The 26,933-nt window shown below is 49.4% G+C and overlaps 1 protein-coding gene across 1 annotated transcript in view; it reads right to left on the bottom strand.

Annotated features, from left to right (window-relative positions):
• Window positions 1-3,709: 3,709 nt before the first annotated feature.
• Window positions 3,710-26,933, bottom strand: part of LOC111813667 (cadherin-related family member 3-like) — a 78,988-nt gene continuing 55,764 nt past the window's right edge. Inside the window, exons 10-19 of the mRNA XM_023704997.1 lie at window positions 26,299-26,401; window positions 22,710-22,808; window positions 18,592-18,824; window positions 13,453-13,624; window positions 11,802-12,043; window positions 11,019-11,218; window positions 9,940-9,959; window positions 9,764-9,828; window positions 8,309-8,357; window positions 3,710-4,177 (exon numbers count right to left, since the gene is read on the bottom strand). Of these exons, the coding sequence (XP_023560765.1) occupies window positions 4,053-4,177; window positions 8,309-8,357; window positions 9,764-9,828; window positions 9,940-9,959; window positions 11,019-11,218; window positions 11,802-12,043; window positions 13,453-13,624; window positions 18,592-18,824; window positions 22,710-22,808; window positions 26,299-26,401 (1,308 nt within the window). The 3' untranslated portion in view covers window positions 3,710-4,052. The remainder of the gene's footprint in view (window positions 4,178-8,308; window positions 8,358-9,763; window positions 9,829-9,939; window positions 9,960-11,018; window positions 11,219-11,801; window positions 12,044-13,452; window positions 13,625-18,591; window positions 18,825-22,709; window positions 22,809-26,298; window positions 26,402-26,933) is intronic.

The raw sequence follows: 26,933 nt of genomic DNA, 5'->3' as shown, positions 1-26,933 counted from the left end.
AGCAGAGCAGAGCAGAGCAGAGCACAGCAGAGCAGAGCAGAGCAGAGCAGGGCACAGCAGAGCAGAGCACAGCAGAGCAGAGCACGGCAGGGCAGAGCAGAGCACAGCAGAGCAGAGCAGACCAGAGCACAGCAGAGCACAGCAGAGCAGAGCACAGCAGAGCAGAGCAGAGCAGAGCACAGCAGAGCAGAGCACAGCAGAGCAGAGCACGGCAGAGCAGAGCAGAGCCGAGCACAGCAGGGCCGAGTACAACAGAGCAGAGGACACAGGAATAATGCCAGGTACTTGCAGCTCTCTGATCATTGCTAAAGGACTAAAAACGCACACGGGAAGGGAGACGGCCGCTTTAGGACATGGTGCTGGGAAACTGGCCACGCTCATGCAGACGACTGCATCTAGAACCCACTGTTTCTTCTCACCATGTACTAAACTAAGATTAAAATGGGCAAAAGCTCTAAATATTAAAGCAGAAATGCTTAACTGTTGGGTGAGAGGGCGAGCTGGCTGTGCCATCTGTCCCCCTACTGGTCGCCAGGCTGGATGCGGCTGACCCGGCTGTCTGGCGGGTGTCCCCTCCCTCCCTCAATGCTCCACGTGTGTCCCTCCCAAGCTGCACACTCAGTCATGAGTGTATGAGCAACTGCGCTCTCCTGCTGGAACCTCTGAACAAGCTCTCATGAAACACGGAGCTGCTGGACGACAGACAGGTAAGGCCCTGAGGACATGCGCATAGGCAAAGACGTCCTCGATAGACTCTCAGCTCTGCAAGTTCCACCAGGAGTCGACAGATGAAATCATAGCTCATTGAAAGGCTTCTCCACACAAAAGTAACAACCACAGCAGCGAAGAGACAACCTACAGAATGGAAGAAATTCTGCCAGCTACTCCTTGACAAAACGCTAGTTATCTAGACTATATAAGGAGCTAAGAAACTTAGACTACCCCCAAAGAAAACAATCAAAAATGGGCAAGTGAAATGAATAGTTGTCTGAAGTATGCGCAACATCCTGGCCACTAGAAAAATGCAAATTAAGGCAGCACTGAGATTCCACTCTAGGATGGCTGGCTAGGGTCACGAAATCAAGTAACAACAAGTGCTGGTGAGGCTTCAGGGGAGCAGGAGCCCTTCTCCGCCAATGGTGGGAGTGTAGACTCGTGCAGCCACGATGGAAATCCGTGTGAAGAGTCCTCAAAGAGCTAGAGGCGGATGCTTCATTCAACCCAGCTGTTTCCCCTCTAGGTACCCTCCCCCAAAAGTTAAAGACATCATATTTTAGTGACTCATGCATCTGCATGTTCATGGCAGCACTACTCATGATAGCTAAATCTCGGAGGCAGCCTAATGCCTGTCAAAAGATAAATGGATAAAGAAAATTGGAGGATTGTTTTTTGTTTTGAAACACAGGTTGGCTATGCCATCCACGCTAGCCTTGAACTCACCATGTAACTCACAGTGATTCTCCTGCCTCAGTCTCCCACAGGCTGTGATTAGAGGCATACATCACCATGCCCAGATTAAAATGTGGTTTTTATACATAGTAGAATACTACTCAGCCATAAAGAAGGATAAACTTGAATCATGCAGAGGACAAGGGATACACTTGAGACCATAATATTATGTGACGTAAATAAGACTCACACGTTTAAGTATCTCGTGGTCTCTCTAGTACAGGAAATTTAAAGTATAAAGAAATCAAAGAGCAACATAAAAGACAGACAGATAGATGAATAGAGTGAGCAACAGATGATAAGGACAAGTAGGTGAGAGGTGATGGGAAACAAGAGATGGATCTCTTGAAGAAGGAGGCCTGAGAGATGGAAGGGGAGGGGGAGGGGGAGGGGCGGGGACGAGCGGGAGAGTCCGGGGGGCGGCCGCGGGGCAGAGAGGGGAGGGGAGGGGAGGGGGAGGGGGAGGGGCGGGGGAGGTGAAGCAGGGTCTCGGCTGCACTCTGCACACCCGTCGGTGGCCCCCGAGGACTAGGGCTGTCCCTAGGTACCAGTCATCTTATTGACGCAGCATGCGCCAAGACAAATCAAAATTTAACGTAAAAAGCGGCGAGACAGCAAGGTGGAGAGAATTGTGGCAGCCTTAATGAGAGGAAAGAGCTATGCAGACGGGGGAGAGGAGGAGGACATGGCCCAGAGGCTGTGAGAGCTGAGGCTCAGGCTGGCCACCTGCCCCCAGAGAGCAAGCTGCCCACACTGCGCCTCGGCGCTCCAGCTCTGGCCCTGAGGGCCAAGGGCCACTGTTTGTGGCCACCTGATGTGGCGGGAGCAGGAAAGTAACTTACCTGCTGCAGAGAAACTGGAGCTTCTCAATACAACACAGAAGAGCAGGCGGCATCCAGAGGCGGCCCTTCCTGCGAACAGCCCTCCCTCCTCCCTCCCAAGCCAGCCCAGGGCCGAGAGCTGAGGCGACCAGACAAGTGCAAGCCGCCTGCGCCGCTGCTGGAAGCGAGCGCCAGCCTCTCAGCGTGGGCGCTGGTTGGGCGGCATGGTTGGGTGGTGTTCGGTTGGGTCTGGCACAGGCAAATCGAGTGCTAATTGACGCAAGCTGACTTTGGAAAGAATGTTTGTAAGAGCTTTCTCTTGCACACGCAGGCGCCGTCAGGTGAACACTCAAACCCGCACCCACCAACTCACAGCTGGTCCAGAGAGCGCTGCAGGGACGGCGGAGGCGCTTCCCCAGTCTTTGGTCTCTCGCCTGGTAGCGAATTGTGTTGCCACCTAGACATAAGCAGGGCGCCTTTCCACCCACATTAGGGAGTGCTCGGTCAGCACCTGCAGCCCAGAGTGGCCTAGACCCTCGCGGTGACCCTGCTCTTCCTGTGACCCAAGCGCCGCTCTCTGACCTAATCGACCTAAACCTATATCTTGACACAGCTTGCTGGCTGGAAGGGCTGCCAAGTATAGAATCCCAATTGTTTTATATTGATTTTTTTCACCAAAAAAACACTAAGAAATAGAAGATTATTTCTTCTATGATTATTATAGAAGATTATTATTATTTGCATCTTCGAGAAGAAAAGATGAAGTTCAGAGAACACACGACTCGCCCAAAGCCCAGATGCTGATCCTCCGCGACTTCTACGACACACTCCGGTAGGTGTAAATTAAAAACGACCCTGTTTATTGTCAGGTGCTCGCTGCTGCTGGGAGAGCCAGCTTCCCGGCTGAGAGGGAGCTGCTTCGTGTCTGCACCCAGGGAGAGGCTAGCAGAGCACTTCCTGTCCCTCGGGCCCCTCGCACCTTCTGACGCAAGGATTAGTTCAGGGCTCACTGTGTATTTTACTCTGGGTGAGGCTTGTTTTTGGAGTCATCCCGCGCTACTCCATCTTGGACTCAAGGCGGACCTAGCGCCTCCCCCGCCAGCGCTGGGGTCCTGCTGCGCAGGATCCCGAGATGGCCCAGGAAGGAGGCCGGGAAAGAGACCCGGCACGTAGGCGTCGTCTGTCTAAGCGCGCCCATCTCAGAAACTCCGTTCTGACCTTGGCAGTCAGGACTAAGCAACATTTAGGTGGCCATTCTCCACAGAGCTGTAAAAACACAATTAAAAGCAGCACCTGATGCTTAGGCAAATTGCTGGAAAATCCTGCGCTATTCAAAAATTATCTTCTAAAGATAATTCCAATTCCGTTGTGGGTCATGGTAAAATAAGCAATCTGAATCCAAGGCAGATGAAGATCTGTGTGCTGGAACGCATTTATTCACCAAGTAAGCACGGGCTCCCCGCCGCCCAAGCGCACTGTGCTGGCAGCGGGAGCTGGAGGGCGCCTCCGGCCTGGGAAGCGCGCAGCGTGCGGGGCAGCGCCACGCGACCAACTGCCAGGCACCTCCAGCTCTCAGCGACCTCATCCAGACGCAGCTCTCCACGCCAGGCGCCCCGCCGGAACTCGGAGCAGGGCAACAACACACAGCGCTGCACACACAGCTAGGCTCTGATTTTAGATCGTGAAAAAAACAAAAGCAAAAACACACCCACCCGCACAAGTCACGGGCCAAATCCAGAATCCCTGGCAAACGCTGTCCTCACACAGGAGTTGCGAAGGAAGTCAACTCTTCGGAAGGAAGCTGCTCCAGGAGCCTGGGTCGGCCCAGGCCTCCTCGGGGGTCCTGGGGGGCTTCTTCCACCTTCTGGCTCCCGTCCTGCTATTGTATTCGTACACTTTCCCGGACACTGCAAGGGAGAGCAGACCCGTGCCTCAGCGTGCTTGTGTGCCTCACTCACCGCACAGAGCCATCGCTGGGCGCTTGCTCCGCAGCTGCACCGTGCCTCGGCAGTCTTCCCAAGTCTTGCTCTCTCTCCTAGAGAAAACTAGACGCACGCAAAGCAGCGTGTAACCTCACGCGCATTAAAAACCGCCCTCCACAGAATTTGTCTGCAGGAAGGAACATTTCTGTATCATGACTGTGCTAACAGGTACACGGTGGGTTAAATGTCATAGAACAGTAAACAGAACTGTTTGGGAGTGGCGCTGGGGATGAAAACCAGGGCCCTCGGGCGGAGACAAACCCCAGCACTTCTTTTATTTTTTAATGAGTTGCCCAGGTTGGGCTGAAACCTGCAACCCTCCTGTCTCAGCCTCCCAGAGTGCGGGATTACGGGTGTGTGCCACCACGTCTGCCTCAGAGACGTTTTTCAAGGGAAATCTCTGCTCTAGCACGTCCTGTTGCACCAATACCACTTTTGTGGTTTAGGCAATGCACTAAGGTTTGAAAGATGGTACCTTTCGGAGACGCTTGCTGACGCATACACAGTAGCTCTGTGCTGCTTTTGGTGATTTTTTTGGAGATTCTGTTATTTTTAACATTTTATTTATGTATGTATTTGGTACAGGGTCTCACTATGCAGCTCAGACCGTAGTGATCCTCCGGTCTCAACCTCCCCAGCGCTGGGATTACAGGCAGTTTCAGGGCCAGCGTACATGCCTGCAGTTCTGGGGCTGGCAAGGCATGGGGTCCTAGGATTGAACCTGGGTCACTGTACTCACCAGGCAGGCACCGAGACCACCAAGCTATCTCCCCAGCCAGCTGTAATTATTTTTAAAGCAAAAGTTTAAAAGAAAAAAGAATATCGAACTATTCTCTCATGCACACCCTCAAAAAGACTATCTTCTGATTGTGTGAGGTTTTACAACCTCCAAAGAATAATAAAATGAAACTAATATACAAGAGAAAAGAAGCAGGGTAGGTGGGGTCCGTTGTGCAAAAGTCAGCTGCTGATTGCTTATTGGGTGACTAAGATGTGATTATGGAAAGACTAACCGCAGTAACCACAGGTGACAATATACGGCATGTCCCCTGGCAAGGTGCTTGCATACCACTAGCCACACTTAGGAGTGACAAAGCTGAGGGACACACATGTTAAGTGTCACACCATCTGTCTGCCCGTGGTGGGCCTAGACGCGACTCCATCCCACCTGGCTACCGAGCTCTAATAGTAACCTAGGGCCAGGGACTATGACCTGTGTCACTTTGATTGACCTCTGTGACCAGAACAGCGTCTTATGCACCACTTCCTGGGCCACACAACCCCTGTGGCTACACCCATTTCATCTTAAAGTATCACTCTCCTTTCTGTGGCACGTGCCACTTCACTGTGCTCAACAGCCCATGACACTGAACAGAGACTTCTGTCAGAACACCATGCTGGGGTGGGCGATGCTCTCTCCACCAGAAACATCCACACACCAAGAAAGGCTGTACCACCGTTTACTATTTCATGCTGGGACTTGAAAACTAATTGCTGAATCCCACATCAAGTGCCCAGGCTCAAAATAAGCCAAGGGCGCAATATCTGCATCCTTGGCACTGGGAAAACGAGAGACTGCGAGGCCAGGCCAGGCCTCAACCTGCAGAAATGACTGGCCTGGCTGGCACCTTTATCATACCACGTATGGCTGTGCTTGGGCCCTGCTGGCTGGCCCGCTGGCTGGCCCGCTGGCTGGGTGGCTGGCTGGTTTTAGTGGAAGAACATGCAGCAGGTCACTGACGATGCAGTGGGTATTCCCTGCCTACTCAGTGGCAAGAGAAGTCAAGAGTGGTGGTAACAAGGGCTGGCCGAATAGCTCAGTGGATTAAGGCTTCTGCAAGTAAGCGCAGGGGCTGGGAGTTCGATCCCCAGGCCATGCCAGGTCTGCCCCCGGAGCATGCTGAGCCGGCAATTGAGACTGGGCGTGGTGGTGCGCGCCTATAATCCCAGCTCTTGGGAGGATTGGATGACTATGAGGATGACAGGCGGATGACTATGAGTCCAATCTAGTAGTGAGACCCTGAACACCCTGTAGACCCTTCCCTAAAATACAAAAATAAATAAATAAAAAATAAACCCAGTCACAGAAAGACAACTATTGGGTGGTCCTGCATGTAAGAGACACCTAGAAAAGTCAAATTCATAGATACAGAAGCAGAGTGGTGGCCATTGGAGAGCGAGTGGAGAACGGAGGGCAGTCACTATCTCTAACTAATAAATAAAACAAACTTAAATAGGTTAGTGACTACAAAGGACTTACCCCAAGCTCAGCACACAGTGAGCGCTAAGTGAGCACTCACAAGACGTGCTTTGCTCGCTTTAGAGGGTGAGAAGGAAACGGGAGCAGGAGGCGGCTGCGGCACTCCGCGGCTCTGCCGGCCCGCAGCTGGGCCCTCAGCATGCCCCTCCGCCCATGCGGGCGCACAGCGCCAGCCCCACGGGCCTGACCTCTCCTCCCCATCTTCTGTCTGCCACTACCAGGATTCAATCTGCTTGCCAGAGTTCCGCCCCCTCTTCTCTTTCTCTGGGGAGAAAACAAGCCGTGTGGCCCTCCCGTGCCTCCATGTCCACAGCATGAGGACAATCGTGGTCCTCCCCGTGTGGGAACGCAGGAAGCCTGACGCATAGGTGAGCACACTGCAAACGTCCCTTCACACTCTCACTGCAGTCCCAGAAAGTGGGACTCAGAGGAGGCTGCTCAACCCGGATCCAATTACGACATGAGTAGTATGTTTTTAATTTTAAAAAATACTTTCTCAGGGGTGATATTCTTCAGGAAGTGCTAGAACTCAGCAGCAAGGCATCAGTAATTTCACGCCAAGATAGCCAAGGGGCCTGGAACTAAGGTATTATTTAGCACAGGGTCTGCAGGGTCTCCCTGCACAAATCAGACTTGTAGTAATCCTCCTGTTTTCAGCCTCCTAAGAGCTGGGGTTACAGGCATACGCCACCACACCCAGTCTCAGCACACACGGCACCCTGGGGATCGGGGATTGGGGATCGAACCCAGTCCCTGCATCTGCCTAAGCAGGTGCTTTAGTCCGCTGAGCTATCTGGCCTGTCCTAGGGACCCATTATCGACAGCTCATGAAGCAAAGAATTGCCCGGCTGACAGCTGTTCAAATTCCTGATGCATCACAGTAAGCCATAGTGCAAGGGTGGCTATTGTAAGGTAGCGAGTCCTAAGGTAGTTGGGTGCACACTGATATTTAGTGGAAAGCATTCATTTGGTCTGTAAAATAGAGTTTAACTGACCTCATTACCTCTATTTAAATGCAGGCAGATTTCCTGTAATAGCGGGAATGTCCGGCTCCACTGGACTTCCGTGCTCAGAAGGGCTCTTTCCCACGGGGAAGGGATTCCATGGAGCCGAGTAATGGTGGCCCGCCCCCAACACCGTTGCCCTTGGTAATTCAAGGAGCTGTTTTACCTGGTCCCTGGTAGTCATTAATTTTACCTGCTTGGCTTTAAAATGGTTTGCCTTAGGACAGGGTCACACTTTTAAAGTGTAATGAATGAGCAATTTATTTATATAGTTCTAGCATACACATAAGCAGGATGGGCTTAACTCAAAAGATGACTGTTGGGCCGGGAGATGGCTCAGTAGAATAAGCACTTCCCTGGCAAGCGCAAGGGCCTCAGTTCAATCCCCAGTTCCACAGAAAAAAGATGCTTGTTACCCCAGAGCCACAAGTGGTCTGGGTGGGACTTTGGTGGCTGGATCCACAGCGTGTGATGCTGGGGTTGCTTCATGGTGCAACCATGGGTTGCACAAACCCTGGGTCCAAGGGCACTAGGACTAAGGGTGTGCGCCTGCCCGCCCTAAGTAGCCTGATAAGACGAGAGCAGCAGAAAGCGCTGTGAGTGTTCCTCGCTGCTTGGCTGCCTCTGCCCACCGTGAACGCCTCCTTCTCTGTGACGCCCTCTGCCTTGGAGCCAGCCGAATCCTCTATAAACCAGCAGCTAGATAAACCTGTCCCCCCTTCACTCTGGATATCCAGTATCTTCTCTCAGCAAAGAGAGAAAAGTGTCTAAGATAACAATTAAGTGCCATACCTGGGTCAATGGCTTCTCCATCAAACACAGTCTCATACACAATGGTTTCCTTTGAAAAAGCACACACAGCAAGCAAGTCAGTCAGCTTGATCAAACGACTTCTGACAGGCGTTTTCTGCTTGAGCGGCTGGCGCCCTTTCAGCTACTCGTCTCACCTACGGAGGGCCGGCAGCCTCGGAAGCCAAGGGCCCTGCTCTCCTGCAGCACCTTCGCCAGTCAGTGGCCTCCTTGGCCTCCAGACCTCAGCGCCTTATTCTGATGTGACGCCCCCGTCCATCTGAGAGGTATTACACAGCGGCTGAGCCTGCTCTCCACAGTGAATGATTTGTTTTTCTTTTAAGACTAAAGATGCTAATGTGTGAGTTGTTTTGTTTTGTTTTTTCTAAACTAAAACCTCAGTATTCATGTTAATTCCAGCGCCAGCACTTTGAGGTCAATAAGTGGGTTTTGGGTTGCAGTTTGGGCTTCAGTCTCTGCAAGGGTCGCCCTCACTGTAGACTGTGCCTTCCACATACTTCCATGTGGAAGTTCCAATCACCAGAACCTCAGGCTGTCACACCTTTGGAGACAGCCTTTAAGGAGCTGATACGGGCCCAGGGATACAGCTCAGTGGCATAAGCGCCTGCCTGGCAAGCGCAAGGTCCCGAGTTTGATCTCTGGTACCGCAAAAAAGACTTAATACAGTTAGTAAAATGAGGTCACGTGGGTGGGCCTCCACGCCACGTGACCCGCGTCCCCCTAAGAAGAGGGGACCAAGACCCTGACAAGGCCATCTCCACTCGTAGGCCAAAGGCGACCACCAGCAGCGGGCCGGGCAGAGAGGCTCCGAAGAGACCACGGCGCCAGGGCTGGGCCAAGTACATCGTTGATTAAGCCTCCTGGTCTGGAACGCGGTGGTGGGAGCGCTCGCCAAGCACCAAGAGAGGCGGGCGCCATCCAGGGCCAGCGAGGCCCGCCGCGGTGGCCAGGTGGCTGGGGAGGCGCCGAGCGGCGGCCGGGCCCTTCCCGCCCCACGCGGCATTTGCGGCTTCCTGGCACCAGCCTGCGCCTTGCACGGCTGCTTGGTCAAGTTCATCCCACTTTGAAGATAGTTTGCACACTCGAGGGTAAAAACCCTACAGCTGAAGAACTGAGTCAACTCTATGACATACAATTTATTTTGAAATAAAGAGGTTTTACTTTTAAGTAAGGGTGAAAACGCTGGGTTTCTGTTTGTCTAGAGTTTGGGGGTTTTTTCCTACATATGCATAGAACAGTTGAGGCAAACTTTGACCTAGGAAATCCTAAGATTGGATCTGAAGTTCCAGCTTCCTAATGCACACATTCAGCAGAAACAGAGGAGCTGAACTGTTCATGATGGTTAGGCACACTTGCCAGCTGTTTATATGGAGTAAATTTTCATTGCTCAGCAATTACAGGAATGATTTACTAAAGAGGGACACAGAACGCACTCACTGTTAAGACTTCCAATTTTTTACTTCTGCTTCCTGTCACAGCTTTTTCCTTCTGAGTTCTCTCTCCTATTTAAAAATAAATAAATAAATAAAACCCAGGTATCCGCTGAGTGGCATTTCTTTAAAAATCACACAATCCAAGCCTAATCACGTCACAATTACTAATCTACATCTTACCTGCAATGTACTTCATTTCTCTGTACAAAAAGAAAATTTGACACAATGTCAGTTTCATTTTGCAAAAACCTGTTTCAAAAATAATTTCATTCAACATTCAGAGTGTGACTGACATCTTCCTTAGCCCAGGAAAAAAGCAATGCTAGCTATACAGGGAAATAATCAAGCAGCCTTCATCAACCGCCACCACCCACTTTCCCACACCGTAAATAAATTCTGCCTAATAAATAAAAACTTCCCTCCCCAGGCTTCCGCGGAAGCCCTGCCTGTCTGGGCCCCTTGCACCAGGCCCAGCTGCTTCCCTCCGGCTGTCAAGCACCTGTCTGTAAAGGCATCAGGTGACACACGGCAGGGGCTGCTCGTTTGCTCACAAACTTACCTGTTTGACAAGGAGACCGATCTTTTGCAAAAGGGGAGAGGAGGAGAGGTGGACAGTGGGAGAGAGAAGGGAAAGGAGGGGGAGGAAGAAAGCATTGGTAAGTGTCACGCACAACGCAAATGCCACCAGGATGGAAGTGTCAGGTCTGTGCACATGCAGCACTTTGATTTATTTATGTTTTTATTCATGTATTTATTTGGCACAGGGTCTCACTAGGCAGCTCAGACTCTTAGTGATCTTCCTGTCTCAGCCTCCCCAGCACTGGGAGTGCAGGCGTGCGCCACCAAGCCTGGTGGCCAGCAGAGCTCGAGGCTAGCAGGGCATGCAGTACCAGGGATCAAACCTGGGCCACTGCGCTTGCTAGACTGGCGCTTAGGCCACCAAGCTATCTCTCCAACCCAACAGGGACTAATTCTAAACTTTTCCATTAAAAACTTCTTCCTATAGGAAGTCTGGTGCACATTTTACAATATAATTCAATAATGTTCTGCTACTTTAAAAGAAAAAAAGAAAGAAAAGAAAACTCCCCAAATGTTTCTGGAATAAAGTGGATTTTGGATCACTGGTGAAAGACGCCACCAAGCTTGGGCGTCTTTTCTCTGCTTCTTGAAAGCAAACTGAGATGCCCACAGAAATAAAGCCCCAAGTCCCCGTTGATTTTAACTCTTTCCAACAAACGCTTAGAAAGAAAATCATGTACCTGGGCTTGGATTTAGAGGCCTTCTTGGCCACTGTCCGGCAGCACTCTGTCATGTTTCCACACCTCCAAAGCAGAAGACAGAGCCACGAAATCAGTCCGACGGAGAAAACAGCCATCAGCGTGAAGACGAAAGGCACGTACCAGTCGCTGGATCTGTATGTGTTGGCCTCTGTGAACTCGATGGTCAGGCCTCTTCTATGCTGGGAAAGTGATTCCAAGGCAAGCAGAGCATTAGCGCGCCCGTGTCTCCACAGAGCCCTGCACACGCACGCACACACGCGGCATCCGAGGAGCAAGACGCTGTGCAGACGGGAGCCCCACGGGGCCGTGCGCACTCCCAGCCACTGCAGGTCGCATGGGAAAGCTCTGTCTCCTTGGACTGAAGACTAGATGAAGTAGTGACCGGAAAGCACACAGGACAATGCCTGGCACAGCACAGGCGCCCGCTGGGACAAGCAGCATGGCGACAGGCGATACCCTTCGAAAGCGCCAATTTGTAGACATTTTTAATTGTTAGAACTCACTGAGCAGTGGTCCCCTCTGGCGGGCAGGACTTCCAGAAAAGCCAGACATGGTTAGCTTCGTAAGGGTCCTCCGTACGTCCACCCTCACAGCTTACATTAGCAGATGCACACTGCGACGTGGCCCAGCAGCTGGGTGCATTCGTGCCCCAAGGTAGGGGCTCATGGGCGGAGGCTCCTCTCAGCCTTTCTGGCTGCAGCTCCCATCTTCAGTAGAGCATTTCCCACATCGAGAACCAAACCAACTTCCGCGACTCCTTACCTCAGAACCGGCTGGAGGAGATGGCGTGGGGGCTCCCATCACATGGATGTCTATGATAGCACTGCCTGTCTGGGGCGCGGGGGATTTGCCAAACTTCAGATTGTCGTCGATGATGTGCACCACGAGATGGTATTGCCGCTGCTGATCAGCTCCAGACTCAAAGTTAAAAGGGTTCTTCACAATTAATTTTGGCGTGTTTGAGCCTCGAGTGGGATCAAATCCAAAATGATGATTCTCATTTCCTTTAAAAAGAATAATTTAAAAATTGGAATTATTTTAAGACATATTGAATGATGTCCTCAAACTATCTTAAACAGCTGTTATCACAGAGTAGCTACATATAAGTAAGTTGGCTGTTGTACTCTAAATTCCCATATCTATACATAGCTTATAATTAAATTGAAGTAAAATAGGCCATAAAGGTAACTTCTTAAGAAAAAATGTTTTAAAGGTTAAAGTCTGAGTTGCACCCCCACACGCGGCCCCCAGAGCTCACACTGTCAGCTAGTGACTTCGCCTGACTACTTCCTCTTCCTTATCTTCTACTCAGAACAGCGTGGCCCTCGCTTCGACGAGGGCTGGAGCGGAATCAGGTGAGCAGGCTGGGCCACGGGCACCCCCAGGCCCTTGCGAAGCTCACGTGTTCTGCGCGGCCCTGCACACTGCGCTGCTAGCCAGACGTGCACGGCACTGCTTTCTGGGGAGCTTTTCAATGCCAACCTGGTCCTTGAAGATAATTAGCCATGTGCCTACTGGTTCCCAGACTCCCCTTCTTTCAGCCAGATGGCAACAGATCTGACTTTCAGACCTGCAATGAGTCTCTTTAATGCTGTCTCAGCAGACCCAGGAGCGTCCTTTAACTTAGCACAGTGGATCATCTTGTAATCATTGATGTCATTGCTAGTTTAACAAGCAGGGAGCTCCACAAGTGCAAACCCACTTGGTGCCCCTAGGTGCTTGCCCCCTGGCACAGAGCCTGGCATGAACTTGGTGTTGATTAAATGCTTCCCACAGAGGGCCATGTAGCTGTGGAGATCTGGGTAAAGCCAACAAAAGCAGAGTCAAAAACATCTATTATCTCCCATTAGGATAATCAGGCTGAACGGTGGCTGCCATTTTTGGCCAACACCATGGTCAGCGTATCCTGCGGCCTACACTGTAACCTTTAGCATCATATTTCCTATGCAAAGGGCTGGTGAGATGACTCAGTGGTCTAAAGCACCTATTTAGAACAAGCTAAGCTAAGCAAAGCTCACAGACCGCGGTTCAATCCCCCAGCCCCACATGCCAGCCAGCCCCGCCACCTGGTGGGCTGAGCTGGCCACACACACACAAAATAAATAAATAAATAAATAAAAATTAAAAAAAAAAAAAAAAATATATATATATATATATATATATATATATTTCCTATGCAAGTCCAAAGTCTCGTGGTGAAAACATCTGTACAGTCACAGATGTTCCCATTATAGGAAAAATTAAATTGGCCACATAGAAGTGAAAGAGACGCTTTGTCGCCAAGAAACGTCATCCTATACGTAGTTTAGCCTCCATAAACACAGTCTTTTCTAGGGCTATATATCATGCCTAACACAGGACAACTAATGGCAATTTGACACAAGCTTTGATTAAAAGTAATAAAGTCATCCACCGGAAGCTATCTCAAAGCGCATTTCATAGTCTTGCGAATCTCTGTCGTGACAGCTGAGTTGGAAGCCATTGATGTTCGTCCCAGCAACAACGTTGTCAAAGATGACCCCTTTGTAAAGACGGGGCACACAGACAGGCGCTTCGTCGTTCTCGTCTTCAATGTCAATCGTGACCTGTCAGCAAAGAGGAAGGAGAAGTGTCACGTCCGCACCCTCAGGCTGTTCACACACAGAACGAGAGGGAGGCATCCGGGTAGATGGAGCTCTGGACCTCTCAGGTAGAAGCCCAGACTTCTCAGAGTGCAGAGCTGCCGCTGCAGACTTAGGTTCTGGCTGTCAATCTGTGAGTCTTGCTTATCATTCCGGACCACGGTGACATTCAGGATGGCCGACAGGGAGAGCTCTGGGCTATTAGCTGAGACCCTGGAAAACTCGCAAATTATGTGAATGACAGAAGGGAAGCTAAAGACCAGGGCCTCGAGACAGGAGTGCCGTGGACACTTTAAATATTTATGGTGCATCCTCACTGTGCATCCTCTTTCTTAACCACGGGCCTCCTCTTCGCCATTCTCTTGAGATAGATAGATGATAGATAGATAGATAGATAGATAGATAGATAGATAGATAGATAGATAGATGATTGATAGATAGATAATATATATATACATATACATATATATACACCTATATATATGGGTATATACATATATATATAACATACATATATATAAATATATGTAACCGTATGATTACTTGAAAGTACAATCTGACCTTGATTAGGAACTGTTATCAACATTTTCTTAATTCAAATACTACAAACCAGAAACTGTGATTACACAGAAAAAGATCAAAACATCAAGGATTTTACAATGTCAGTGGCTGAATGCCAGTGAGCCCGAAAGGTCAGCTGCCCCCGTGCAGCTGACTAACAGCTTTCTCAGCCACTGTCCCAGGGACCCCGGTGTGCCGACCCTTGCGAGCGTTATCTCTCTTAGTGCCTTCTGTAATGTTTTAACAGCACAGCTAAAATCTGGGGAATCATTCAGTCTTGAACGCTACCTTGATAGACTACAGCTCTGTGTTCATGGGACATGTGGGGCATTTGTCTATGATAAGCAGACAGACTGTAGGGTGACTCCTGTGACATCGTGCAAAGGGTCCTGTGCTAGGGCTTAGAGCAGAAATCTTCACTCAAGGCTGGGTCTCCCAGGGCTTAGCGCCATGTTTGAAGCAAGTGATTTAACCTTGCTTTGCTCTACTGTAAACGTATCTTAGTCCCTCAAGCCCTACCTTCCCAGGACTGGTTGGCAGGGACGGTCATCTGTTCATTGGGTATTTATTGAACACTTACTATGTGCCAAACAGTGATAGAGACACAGACGCTACAGTACTGATGAGTAAAGGACCTTAACTGGACCCTAACTTGCAATCTGCACAATAAGCAGCAAAATACATATATGAGGCTGTATCATGTGCTAACTGCCACCTCGCAGTGAAGGACACAGAGATGGGCTCATAAGAAATATCTGCCTCTCCACCCGCCCCCATCTGATCAATGCCCTGGAGCAATTACACGCTCTTACGGAATGTGCAGCGTTGGCTGGTGTAATTGAGCAAACGCTGTCGCAGCACAGCTCTTCCCTGTTTCCAGCTTTTCTCAGCAGCACCCCGCATGCGTGCTCCGTGTTTGTAAGCCCTGTGTGCTCTCTGCTCTTTGGTTTGCTCTGCAGTCTTGGGGACCCTCCCCGAGCCTCACTCATGGTAGGCAATCCCCTCAGTCTACTACTAAGCTGTGCTCCCAGCACCCTTCACCTCCTTTTTTTTTTTCCAGACAGAACCTCACTTAGTTGCCCAGGCTGAACTCACATCTGTGGTTCTCCGGCCTCAGCCTCCTGAGTAGTGGGGGTTGCAGATCTGTGTCACTGTCACCGGCCTGTTACTGCCTCTTCACTCCCTGCATTCCCTGGTGCACGTCTGTTGAATCTTACCCATTTCCCTGCTGAGGAACAAGCGGATTGTGCGAATGCCCACCACTACCACGTGCAAGGGGCTCTGGCCAGAGGCTCTGCTGGGCAGAGACGTTACTGAAATCCTGGGTGAGCCATGAGGAGGCACTTTAGGGCCGGTGTGTAAGAAACAGGCCGAAGTTACAGACACTACAGTACTGATGTGAAAAGGACTCTAACAACACAACACGTCCTGCCTGGACAGAAGCAGTGAGATGGAGAGGCGGCCGGCACCCCCAAGGCACAGGCTCCGCAGACCAGGGCGATGGCTAGGCTGCACTAAACGCATCGCAAGCTGAGGCAGAGGGAGAGGCGACCGGCGTGTCTTCAGGGGGTCACTCCGGACCCTCTGTGAACAGCTGACCACAGCGAGCGCCCATCAAGACAGGCAGTCTAGTTACAAGCCTGCTGCCCAGACCCGGCGGGCAACGGGCAGCCCAGCCTGAGCGTCAGGAACCGATGGGTAAGGGAGAGAATGACATGGGATGTGTTTGTGAAAACAGAGGTGACCAAATATGCTGCCGGGATGGCCTGGGCAACTGTTCAGCTGATTTCAGCAGGTCTACAGAGAACAGCAGTTAAGGCCTGATTTTTTTTCTTGTCCTTTTTATTTTCTTGTAACATTTCTCCTTTTTTTTTTCCTACCAATTTTGCATGTTTATATCTGGGAATCTGAACAACTAATCTGAAGACAACATTATGCAATACAGCAACCATTGTCCAATTCCTATTGTTTTGTTTGATGAAGTTCTGTATTGTTCCTAATGTTCTGGTCTTTTTTTACTGCTTTGTATTCTCTTCAGATAATAATAAGGAAAAAAAAAAAAAAAAGGGCCAGCCAGGTAACTCAGCAGACTAAAGCACCTGCTTAGGCAGAGGGCTGAAGTTGGGGTTTAATCCCCAGTGTCCCGTGCTGGCCCCAACCCCAGGGTGCACTGATGTGGCGATTGAGACTGGGCACGATGGCCTGTGCCTGTGATCCCAGCGCTTGAGAGGCGGAAGGCAGGAGAGTCACTGCGAGTCCAATCTGTGTAATGAGACCCTGGAGACCCTGTACTGAATACATTAAAATAATAGTAAGAAAGAATATGCTGCAGGGTTGGAGAGAGAATTTGGGTGCATGATACTGGTCAAGCGTATAGACTTAATCCAGCCTTTCTGAGCAAAATAACCTAGATAAGTTACAGTGTTTCACTTCTAAACCTTGGGAACAGAACTTCTCCATGTGCTAAAAAGAGTTTCAGAAACTGCTTTTGGAATGGGAATGAGGACCAAATGAAAGTGGGGGCTCAGCAGAGTGGGGGGCCCTCACGTGGGTGTCCCACAAAGTGGATGCTGCTCGTGGTGGTGGTGGTCAAGCAGTGGCCATAGCGGTGACCCTCTGCCGTGGAGAAAAAGATCCACCTCCCTTCCTGCCCTTGGTCACTGAATGCCTCTGCGTCATCAGCTTGGCAGGTAGCACACGTTAGTAACCTTCTCATGTGGTAGAAATGTTAAGCTCCCTGAGGGCACAGGCAGTGCCTTCTACTGCTTTGTCACCCAAAACGTTCCACTTGAACACTCCATAAATACTCATGAAAAGGGAGAAAGAATGAACAAGGTCCTGCTTTTATCTTTAGGCAAAACAAATTCTTTCTATAAGCGCAGTTGCTTGAACTTCTCTGTTGTTTCATTAGGTCTTCTTTCCTCTCTTTTCATCTGTAATAAGTCAACAACAACTGTAGGTGGCATCACCCCAAGCTATTCTGGGAGTTCCTAAATGTCAGCAGGAAAAACTGCCACAGGTACGGCGGCATGGAGATGACTGTCACGGGTACCATCCCAAGACACATGAGTCCAGCCTCGTGCCTGTAACTCAGTGCTGTGACAATCACTGTGACTGTTGATGTGACTGGCTGTAATGTTTCCCCCGCAGTGGTATATGCAGAAGCCCGGAGGTTCTGTCCAGTGAGAGGCAACGTACAATGCCCCATCACTCACATGGGGCCCTCATAATTCTTCTATCCTGCTTGTGCCTACTTGTGTCTGTTCGGCAATGACAAAATCTTGGGTCACTGTGGTGGTTGACAACTGGTGTTCAACTTGGGACACCCACTGAACTGAATGGCATGGTGCTGGGTACGGGAGCCCCACCTGGGGGTTGTTGCCAGCAGCATAGAAAGGGGAAGTGGAGAGGAAAAGTCAGGGGCTGTTGGTTCTCCCGGAGGAGCTGGGCATGCAGGCTTTCCTGATCCGAACACAGCTCTCATCGTCGGAGGAGCTCTGGACCTCACTGTCCCTGAGGACGGCTGCGGTTCACTTTGGGGAGCTCTGGTCCCACCTTGAGCGTCACTTCCTGGCCCCAGTGCAGCCCCCTCAGCCTGCTGCACAGATCCTTCATCCGCTGACACACACTTTCTAGCTTCCACCGCTGACCTTTGGGCCTTCCCAGTGCAGATCCGTGAGACAGGCCTGCACGGGCCACTGTCGTGGGGCCTGGGCCTCCAGCTGGACTCCTGCGAGGCTTCGTTAGGAGCTCTCGGTCGTCAGCTGGACTCTGGGAGGCACTGCCATGGAATCCAGGCCCTCAGTTGGATTTTTTGGATCTTGAATGTGGGACAGATCCTGCACCCTTTTGTACCTGACTGCAGGTGACTACTACAATACAATCCTGTAAATCACACATCCTGTATTGTGAAGTCCTCTATTGTATAGCTTTTCTTGTGAGCCCTGACTACAGTAGTCACTAATCACACTCCGCATAACACCCCAGAATTCACTCCTGGTATCTCTCTAGAGTCCTTCCACATTACTAAAATACTGTAAAGGTGACCACACTGTCCTTCTTTCAAATTAATTTCATTATGAACATCACTTCTCAACATGAGGCAGCCTGAGTTTGAGTCCAGTTCTAGAACCTTGGGAGTATGTTACTTAAACCCAGTGCCTCAGGCTCCTCATCTGCAGGACAGAAATGACTAAAATATTGCCTACCTTGAATGTTTAGAGCGAAGAACAACCAAATTACAGAATTCTTGGGAACTAGAGAGAAGCACGACCGTCTCCATTCTCTGTCACTGTTTGGCCTTGGATGCTGCAAAGCATTAGCACTTACTAGGCAGACCGCTTCATGAGAGCCTGTGTCCCTCTACTCACAGAGGTCACCGCTGTGCGGGGACGGGCGCGGTCACAGTCCTTGGCTTCCACCGTGAGGTTGTACTGCTTCACACACTCGTAGTCTGGCTGCGTGGTGAGTTCGAGCATCCCAGAGTGGGGGTGAATCCAGAATCTTCGGACAGCCTGCACGTCACCACCGATGATCTTGTAGGTCAGACAGTTGGGTGGGTGGTCGTCGTCAGTGGCGGTCACCCTTCCAACTTTGTAGAAAGCTGCAGGTAAAATGTATAATGTTAATTCTTCTCATGTGCAGAGGCAGCACTCTAAGTTTAGCATGCATTTGCTTTCCAAGTAGTATCAGTTTCTCAGAGGATAACGTGAAACCCAGTAGACAAAGGAATGTCTATGAAGACTCCAACCACACAGGGAAAAACTTAAAGGTCCTCTGCCCCTTCAAGCCATGACGCATGAGTTGATATGTTCAAACATTATATTATGTTCATCTCTATTATTACAAGTGTACATATATGTTTGATCTTATAAAAGAATGTCTCCGAAAGTATTCATGTTGGAAGGAGTGATTACAAAGTTTCTATTAAAAGCGTGTCATGGAGCCGGGGAGATGGCTCAGTAGAATAAGCGCTTGCCTGGCAAGCACAAGGGCCTGAGTTCAATCCCTGATTCTGCAAAAAATAAATAAATAAAAGTGTATCATGACATATGCATAGAAAAAATAACTTTATAATATTAATACTCAGCTTAATCTTAGCATTATGCTAATGTTGGCATCAGAAAGGGTCCACAGTGTACTCTCTGAAACTAGGATGCCTGGCCCATGTCCCAGCCCGTCACTTACTGGTGTAACCCACTGGGCCACTCTGTGCCCTCTCTGGACCTCGCATTCTCCATCTTCACACTAGGAATAGCAGTAGTACCTAGCATACAGATCGTCACCAACTGAGTAGGTCACAAGACAGGAATTGGGCCAGCGAGATGGCTCAGGGCCAGCAAGATAGCTCAGCGGACTAAGCACCTGCTGACGCAGTGCAGGGACTGAGGTCCAATCCCCAGCACACATGCCGCGCCAGCCCCACCACTGGGTGAGCTGAGCCAGCGCCTGAGTCCAGACTTGGCGGCGCACACCGGGAATCCCAGCGCTGGGGAGGCTGAAAACAGGAGGATCACCCTGAGTAAGACCAGCACAGAGGCCCTGTACAAATCGATTTCTAAAGAAACACTTTATGAAATATAGGAATCACTTAGAATAGTGCCTGGCATACAGTGAGTAAGAATTGTTACTCTTATTTTCTGTCGAACGTGACCCCATCTTACAAGTAAGGCAACAAGGCCCAGTGGCTTCAGGTAAAAAGGTCACAGAGCAAGCAGCAAAAGGAGAAGGACGCGAGTTTGCATCTGCTGACTGCCTCTATGTTTCATTTTCAGTGTTTCTTTTATTAGGGAATCAATCTGTTTATATTTACCATAATCACTGATAGGAATTTGTGTCTAGCTTTTCGATTTCATTTAGGTACCGTTCCTGATTCTTCCTTACTTTTCTCCTTTGTGAGTTTTCTCCGTGTATAATTTTATATTTAGTAGGGGCTTCTTTTTCATTCGCCAGTGGTGATGCTATTCTTAGACACTGCAGCAGAGGCCTTCGCTTGTGCTGAGCGCTTGTTTGTAGTACAGAACAGCAACGCTCGCTCCGGCAAGTCTGTGTATGCTTCCCATATCTTGATCTTCTTCAACGGTATTACCCACGCCTCTCCCTTTACCCCCTTCCCCATCTCCAAAGCGCCACCTCCGCTTCCAGCAATCCCTCCTGCATGTGTGTGGCCATCCATCCACTATACATCCACGTACTTGGATTCTCTTATAAGAGAGAACACGACCCACATGGCTTTCTGAGATGCTTTATTTCACTTAACGTTTTCCTGCGACTGGCATAACTGCATTCTTCGCCGAAGCCTGCAGTCCACACCTGCAAGTCTCCTCACTATAATCACAGTGGGCAGCACCCCCAAACAGCGCTTTTGCGGGAAGACGGATATAGCTAGGGACTTCCTTAGCAGACCCCAAATCTCTGCATTCTCTCCCTTGTCCTCGCTAGCCTGCTGGAGGGCAAGAGATGGACCATGACGCCTGGGTCCCCCAGCCAAAGTCGAGCCAGGCTAACTGAAAATTGGGCACACTTATCCTGGGTCAGATGGCCCGCCCAGCTGGCCCTCAGAGTGGCGGGCTGCATAAATGCTAGTTGTGCGCAATCCTAATCTCTGAGGTATGTAACATGCCTATGGTAATATATTACAGATATGTTTGGTTACCCATAATCACTTTCCACTTCATGAATTACAAACTTCAACGCAAGATGCTTTACTCCCGTGTAGTGTGCTGCCTTTACGCAACAGCTTACCAGCTCCCCGGCACAGGTGGGGACATCTTGCGTGCTAACAATCAGGCATAAAGAATCATGACAAAAACTGTCCCCCCAAACTCAGAGAATTTCTTTCCCTGTCAACATCCTCCCCCGTCTCTGGTAATGTGTGACTAAGCAGGTGACAAACAGGACTCATGCCCTGAAGAACAGAGAAGCCATGTATGTATATCTGCTATACACAGCAGCCCCAGAAAATATTGTCCACTGTGTCCCTGTGACAGCCAGGGACATGCCAAAAGTGATGCAAAACCACAGCGAGAAGGCTGTGGTAAAACTCCCACTGTCACACAGCCCGGACAAAGGAGGTGTCACTTGCACGTTCAGCACCTCACTGAGTAAACCTGGAAGTGTATTCTTCTTCAGTAGATTTTCAATAAACTTGAACACTGTCTTGGGCATTTTTAGCTGAATTTTAAAACAGCAACTGTGGGTCTCTGCCAAACTTCCTCATCAAAAGCTATTGGAAGTGAAATTAGTCTTCCTCTGTAGCCTGCAACCCAGCGTGATTTAATTTTCGTATGTGTTCTGCTAAATTCCTACTGATGAACGAACTCTGCTGCCTGTGTCTGCCCTCTACAGAAACTCTTTGTCAGCTCACCACCTATCAGCAGAAAAAATATATATTTTTACTTTAAATATTATAGAATCCCTTAATTTTGTTAGGGGAAAGCTTTCATGCAATTCTCAGCATACTCTCAAATCCTCTGTACTAATCCACTCAGCATGCAAAAAGATTTCACATTAACAGATTTTTTTTAATATCCTCAAGGTCTGTAGGCTAAATGGCTGATATTTTGAGGAGACTTTATTTTCAGAGTAGTTCTGACTTTCCAATTTTCTTCTGAGAGCAAAGTTCCAGTGACTTGAAAGATTTTTTTCTCCTCTAATAAATATCTCAAAAAAATTCCTCTCATTTTATTCAGGTTACATGTTCTGGTGGGGAAAGCCAAGGGATGTTTACAAAGGAACCCAAGGCGACGGTTCTAGTGCGTGTAGCGCAGGCAGCCAGTAAATGTGTGGCTGCTAGTGTTATTGGCGATGACGTCCTGGCTACTTCAACGAGTGCCATGTAGTTAGCCTACCTCAAATTATCAGCTAATTTTCATATCAGCTCTCTGAGGTGGTTTCAGGAATGTTCATTTCACAGATGAGAATTCAAAGGTACATCCAGGCTCTACGACTTGGCCAACGGCCCCTGCACAGGAGGATTTGAGTCCTGTCTGGTCGCCTGAGCACTCAGAGCTGCGGCTCCACACAGTGCTCTGGCAAGCCCGTCTGCCTTGACCCCAACACAAATCTGGCCCCAGCTCTTGAAATCCTAAAGCCCGGCCTAGAGAATCCACCATGCAGAGGTGCTGAGGAAGAAGCGTGCGCCTCTCTTGGACACAGAAAACGGTGACCCTAACCTCTGCTGCCCCTTCTGCAGCCAGCGTTCCCTTGTCTGTGCCAGCCGATCCGACCTCATTCATATCTAATCTATGACTGCGACAGACCCGCGTCCATGCTCTCGACTTCGGATCCAAAATCCTGATTTCCGCGAGAGCTGGAGGGCTTGAGCTAAAGGCAAACAGCCACGCAGCTCCCGCAGGCTGGCTCCCGCAGGCTGGCTCCCACAGGCTCGCTCCCTCGCCCTCCTGCGTCCCACGCTTCCCTGCAGATGCAAACCCTACAAGCGGCACACGGAGGCGCGTTCCTGTCACAGCAGCGAGGGACACCCTACCTCCTGACGTCTCCGGAACCGAGAACGAGTAGTGCGCGGCCTGGAACGTGGGGCTGAAGTCGTTGGCAGGGGCCACCTGCACCACGACCCTCACGGTAACTGGAAAAGAGCAGAGAGTAAGTGCGAGGCAGCCACCGCTGCGCTCCACACACAAACCGAGCACCCCAAAGTCCAGAGTTGGGGGGGCTGAAACAATGCCACCCTTCTGCCCCAAAAGATCCCCGCCCCAGACTGTGCTGGCAAGAACCCAAGGGAGCGCTGGTGCTAGCCAAGGCAGGTTAGCGCGTGCCGCTGAGGATGCCCGCTGCTGCCATGGGCGACTGGGCTGCATGCAATTACTTGGCGGAATTCACGCACCTACAATATGTGAATGGCGATGGAATACCCATCTCTGACACAAGTAAACAAAAAAGAGGATATAAATGAAGGACCATTTTGTAGTGAAAATATATATATACATCTGTATATACAAAATAGCATCAATCTATTGCTACTTTCTCTTAGTTCAATGAGAAGAAAGTTTTGAACAGTGTTTAGACAAGATATCATGTCTGCATCTTGTACTATGAATAACTACTACAAAGACAACAATATGCAATGTATTAATTATTGTAACTGTCCTGCTAACCTGCTTTGAAACTGTCTCATTTCTATTTCTTTCTCAATAAAATGAATTTTAAAAAGCCAAAGCAAGTTAGTAAAAAATATAATGTACTACATCTCCTACAACAGACATTCATGTACCCATTCATATTACCTATAAATGCATATTTATATATTGTCACAAGAGAACTTATTGCAGCTTCACAGGTACAACCTCCTCCATTACAGCTTTTGGGGTGTCACTCTCAGCCCAGCTCCTAACAGTCTACATTCTGCTTCCAGTGTATTCCCTAGAGGTTATGTGGAAAGAGACCAGGAAAGCCCATGCTCAGTGCTTGGCCTTAGGACTTCCCGTGCGCTCTCAACTAGTGTAGCTTCTCAGAAGCCCAGTTATGTCCTCAGAAAGGAAAACATCAGCTCTGATCTCCTCCCTCACCACGCGCATGTGAGGTCAAAATGAGATTATGCCCAAAGGAGATTTACAAACTGTAATAAGGGAGGCAAAAAGTAGTTACTACAATTACTTTGCCGTAGCCAGATTTAGTGTATATTATAAAGAAGGAAGTCCACATTTCATGGCAAAAGCCGCAGCAGCACATTGAAGAGTTGTAAAAAGATAAGAGTTTAATATTCAAGCATATGACAAGCAATTTGTAAACAGGGAACATTTTCAATAAAATTAAAATAATGGTATTTTCTGCACAAGACATTGGCTTGACACTGGTGTTATTGTTCCAGTTTTACAGGTGAGAAACTAAAGTTCACAGAATTGCTTGTGGCCAGAGGTCACAAAGCTAATGAGTCACAAAGTGGCTATTGGACCAGGCTGCACCTGGGAATATCTCCCAAGAGATCTTCTCTAGGGTAGGAATGTGTGAAATACAAAATGCTAAATTACATAAAGATTGAAAAGCATACTATGGCAGGACTTTGTAGAGTAGCTAATCTGCTATTACGTATCTGGCCTCTCCGGGGTGTGTTACTCCCTAAACTTACGTGGTCGTAGAAGTCTCCTTCGTAAGTCATCTTGTAGAACTCACGTTCTCAACAATTCTGTGCATTGTGATCCGGAAAAACCTGTGCCACACGTGTCCAGCCAGAAAACTCACCCTGAGATCAGCAGCACCTTTCCCTCAGAGACGCTGCGGCATTCTTTGTATTTCGACACGCATTGCTACCCGCATTTTTCACAGGACTTTCATCCGAGTCCCGGGGTGCTGACAATCCCCCAAGGCCTCAGGAGTGCTGCTCTGCAGTGGCAGGTGGGTTATGCTAAGGGCTGTGTATCTCCCTCAACAAATCCCACTGACATGATTCAAAAGCTGGTGCCATTTACGGCTCTGCATACTGTGATTTCGATTATAGCCTTAACCACCCAAACTGTGCTAATTAGCTGGCCTATTAAAGTCGCCCAAGCGGCACGTGCAGTGCTGCTGCACCTTGTAGGAGCAGTTGCTGTGAATGCATTGGCACGCAGAGAGGATGCGGATGTATTACTGTGAGAAATGTCTCTCCCTCTCCAGCAGGCAAAGGCTCAAATTTCGTGAAAGGCAAAAGCTCCCTTTTGATTAGTTAGACCATCCAGGTAAATGGCAGCAAGAAAAAAGCATCCATCCTCCAAAGCCAGCTGGCTGTGTAACCGGCTCTGCATGGGAACGGAACGCACGAAGAGTGTCCTTGTGACTGTCGGCGTGGGTTCCCGCTCCCCACACAGGGCCGCACCCCAGAGCTGGGCCATTGGCCTCCACAGCTGTCCTTTGCAAGGAAGACACCATTAAAACTCTCACATCCGCAAATCAGGTGAGATTTAAAGAGGTTTAGGGTGTTGATTGAAGTTCAGCCTTAAGTTCCTCTGGTGGCAAAGCTATGGACACATGGCACAGCTCCGCCTGTCCACGTCCGTGGAAGACAAAGCACTCTAGCGCACTGCTCCCAGGCCCAGCCGCAGAGTCCTAACAGAATGACACAAGCAACCACCACCGATGTGGAGTCCCCACAAGAAACGCAAACACCACCATGTTCTAGGCTGTCCTTACCGAGCCCTTGGCTAACCCTGTGTTCACCGCCTGATACGCATACCTCCTGGGACATCACTACGCCAGCTGTCTGCTGGGTGGCTTGTGCTTTACAGCCACCACAACTTCTAAGTCCTAGGGACACTTGACATTAGTGACAGATAAAATTGGAAAATTTGGAGAATTTTTATTTTCATTAAAATCTCTATAACCAATAAATGCACTCTTAAAATTATAACATGGAGTTAACTATGTAAGGGCCCCATCAGGCACCTAATGTGAGTCCTACTGTGAGTGACAATAAACAAAGAAAAGCAGCCATTGGTGGGTAGCTAAGCTACTCGGGTCCTGGACCCGTGCTCTGTGCTCTGGGCCCGTGGCACTCACTTAAAACACATCCCAAAGGTAAGGAGTGTTTCGCAGTTAGCAAAGCTGTGACTGTTAGATCCGTCAGTGCCGAAGGCTTCGTGATCACCCGGCCTTGGCGGACTTACTCACACTACAGCAAAAGCCTGCTGCACCGCAGGCTGACCCAGAATGGTGGGACATTGTGAAAAGAGCCCCAGGGAAGGAGAAGGCCACGCCTGCACCTTGAGAACGCGTGTGGGCCACAGGGCCAGGCACACCATGTCTGCATCGTGTAAAGTGATTCAAATGCCACTTTGAAAGTACCCAATAACAGGCATATTATTAAAAGGAAAGCACTGAGCACAGGGTTTGGATCTGTACATCCACCACCCCTCCTAACCGCAAGGATGTCTCTCGAGCTGTGTTTAAGAACTGTGTGGCTTAAAGGGCCACTAGAATGTGAGAAGAGCTTCCCACGTGTGGTGGAAGCTTCCAGCGTAAGCCTGCCTGACTCTCCCTTCGCCTTTTGCCCCAACTGTGCTGGATACTTATGTCTCAAAGCCTAAGGTGAGCAGTGTACAGAAAGGGCTCCTGCTAGTCCTCGGGTGGTTTATCAAGGTTACCTGTATGGGAGGGATGTGCGCTATCGAACACCGAAATCATCATTTCGTAGATGTGCCCCTCTGCGACCGCCTCTGGGTCTTCATAGTCCAGCTCTCTGCTGACCTTGTGGAGAGACATTGCTTCAGAAAAGGGACCAAAGACAATGCTTGAGACACAGTCTTTCTCTGTGATTTTGGCTGGCTTTGAACTCACTGTGTAGCTTAAGCTGCTCTTGAACTCATGGTGCCCCTCCTGCGTTGGTGTCCCAAGTGCTGGGATCCTGCAGGGCCAATTGTTTTAAGGTATATCTTTTAATAAGTCTTCCCAAAAGAAATAAATTCATGGCCATTTTCATTTCTGAGGGAAGACATCAGGGTCTGCCAGAGACTGGCATAGATTTACACAAAACACACCTTCTGGTGGAACAGGAGGGCATCGGTTTCCTTCTAGAGCAGCCTACAGTGAAAATACCCCCTGGAAAGTAGAAGGAAGAAATAGGCCATCCCCTAGCCTCCCTGTGTGCCGTAGTTCTGTCCTGGACAAAATATCTTATCTTAAATATTTTAATAAAAAATATTTAAGATAAAATATTTTGAATAAATGATGAAGTATTATAAAATGTAATTTATTCCAGATAAGATAAATTATCACTTCA

Source organism: Octodon degus, unplaced genomic scaffold (genome assembly GCF_000260255.1).
Source record: "Octodon degus isolate 3935 unplaced genomic scaffold, OctDeg1.0 scaffold00210, whole genome shotgun sequence".
NCBI lineage: Eukaryota > Metazoa > Chordata > Mammalia > Rodentia > Octodontidae > Octodon > Octodon degus.
This window is presented reverse-complemented; position numbering and strand designations above follow the sequence as displayed.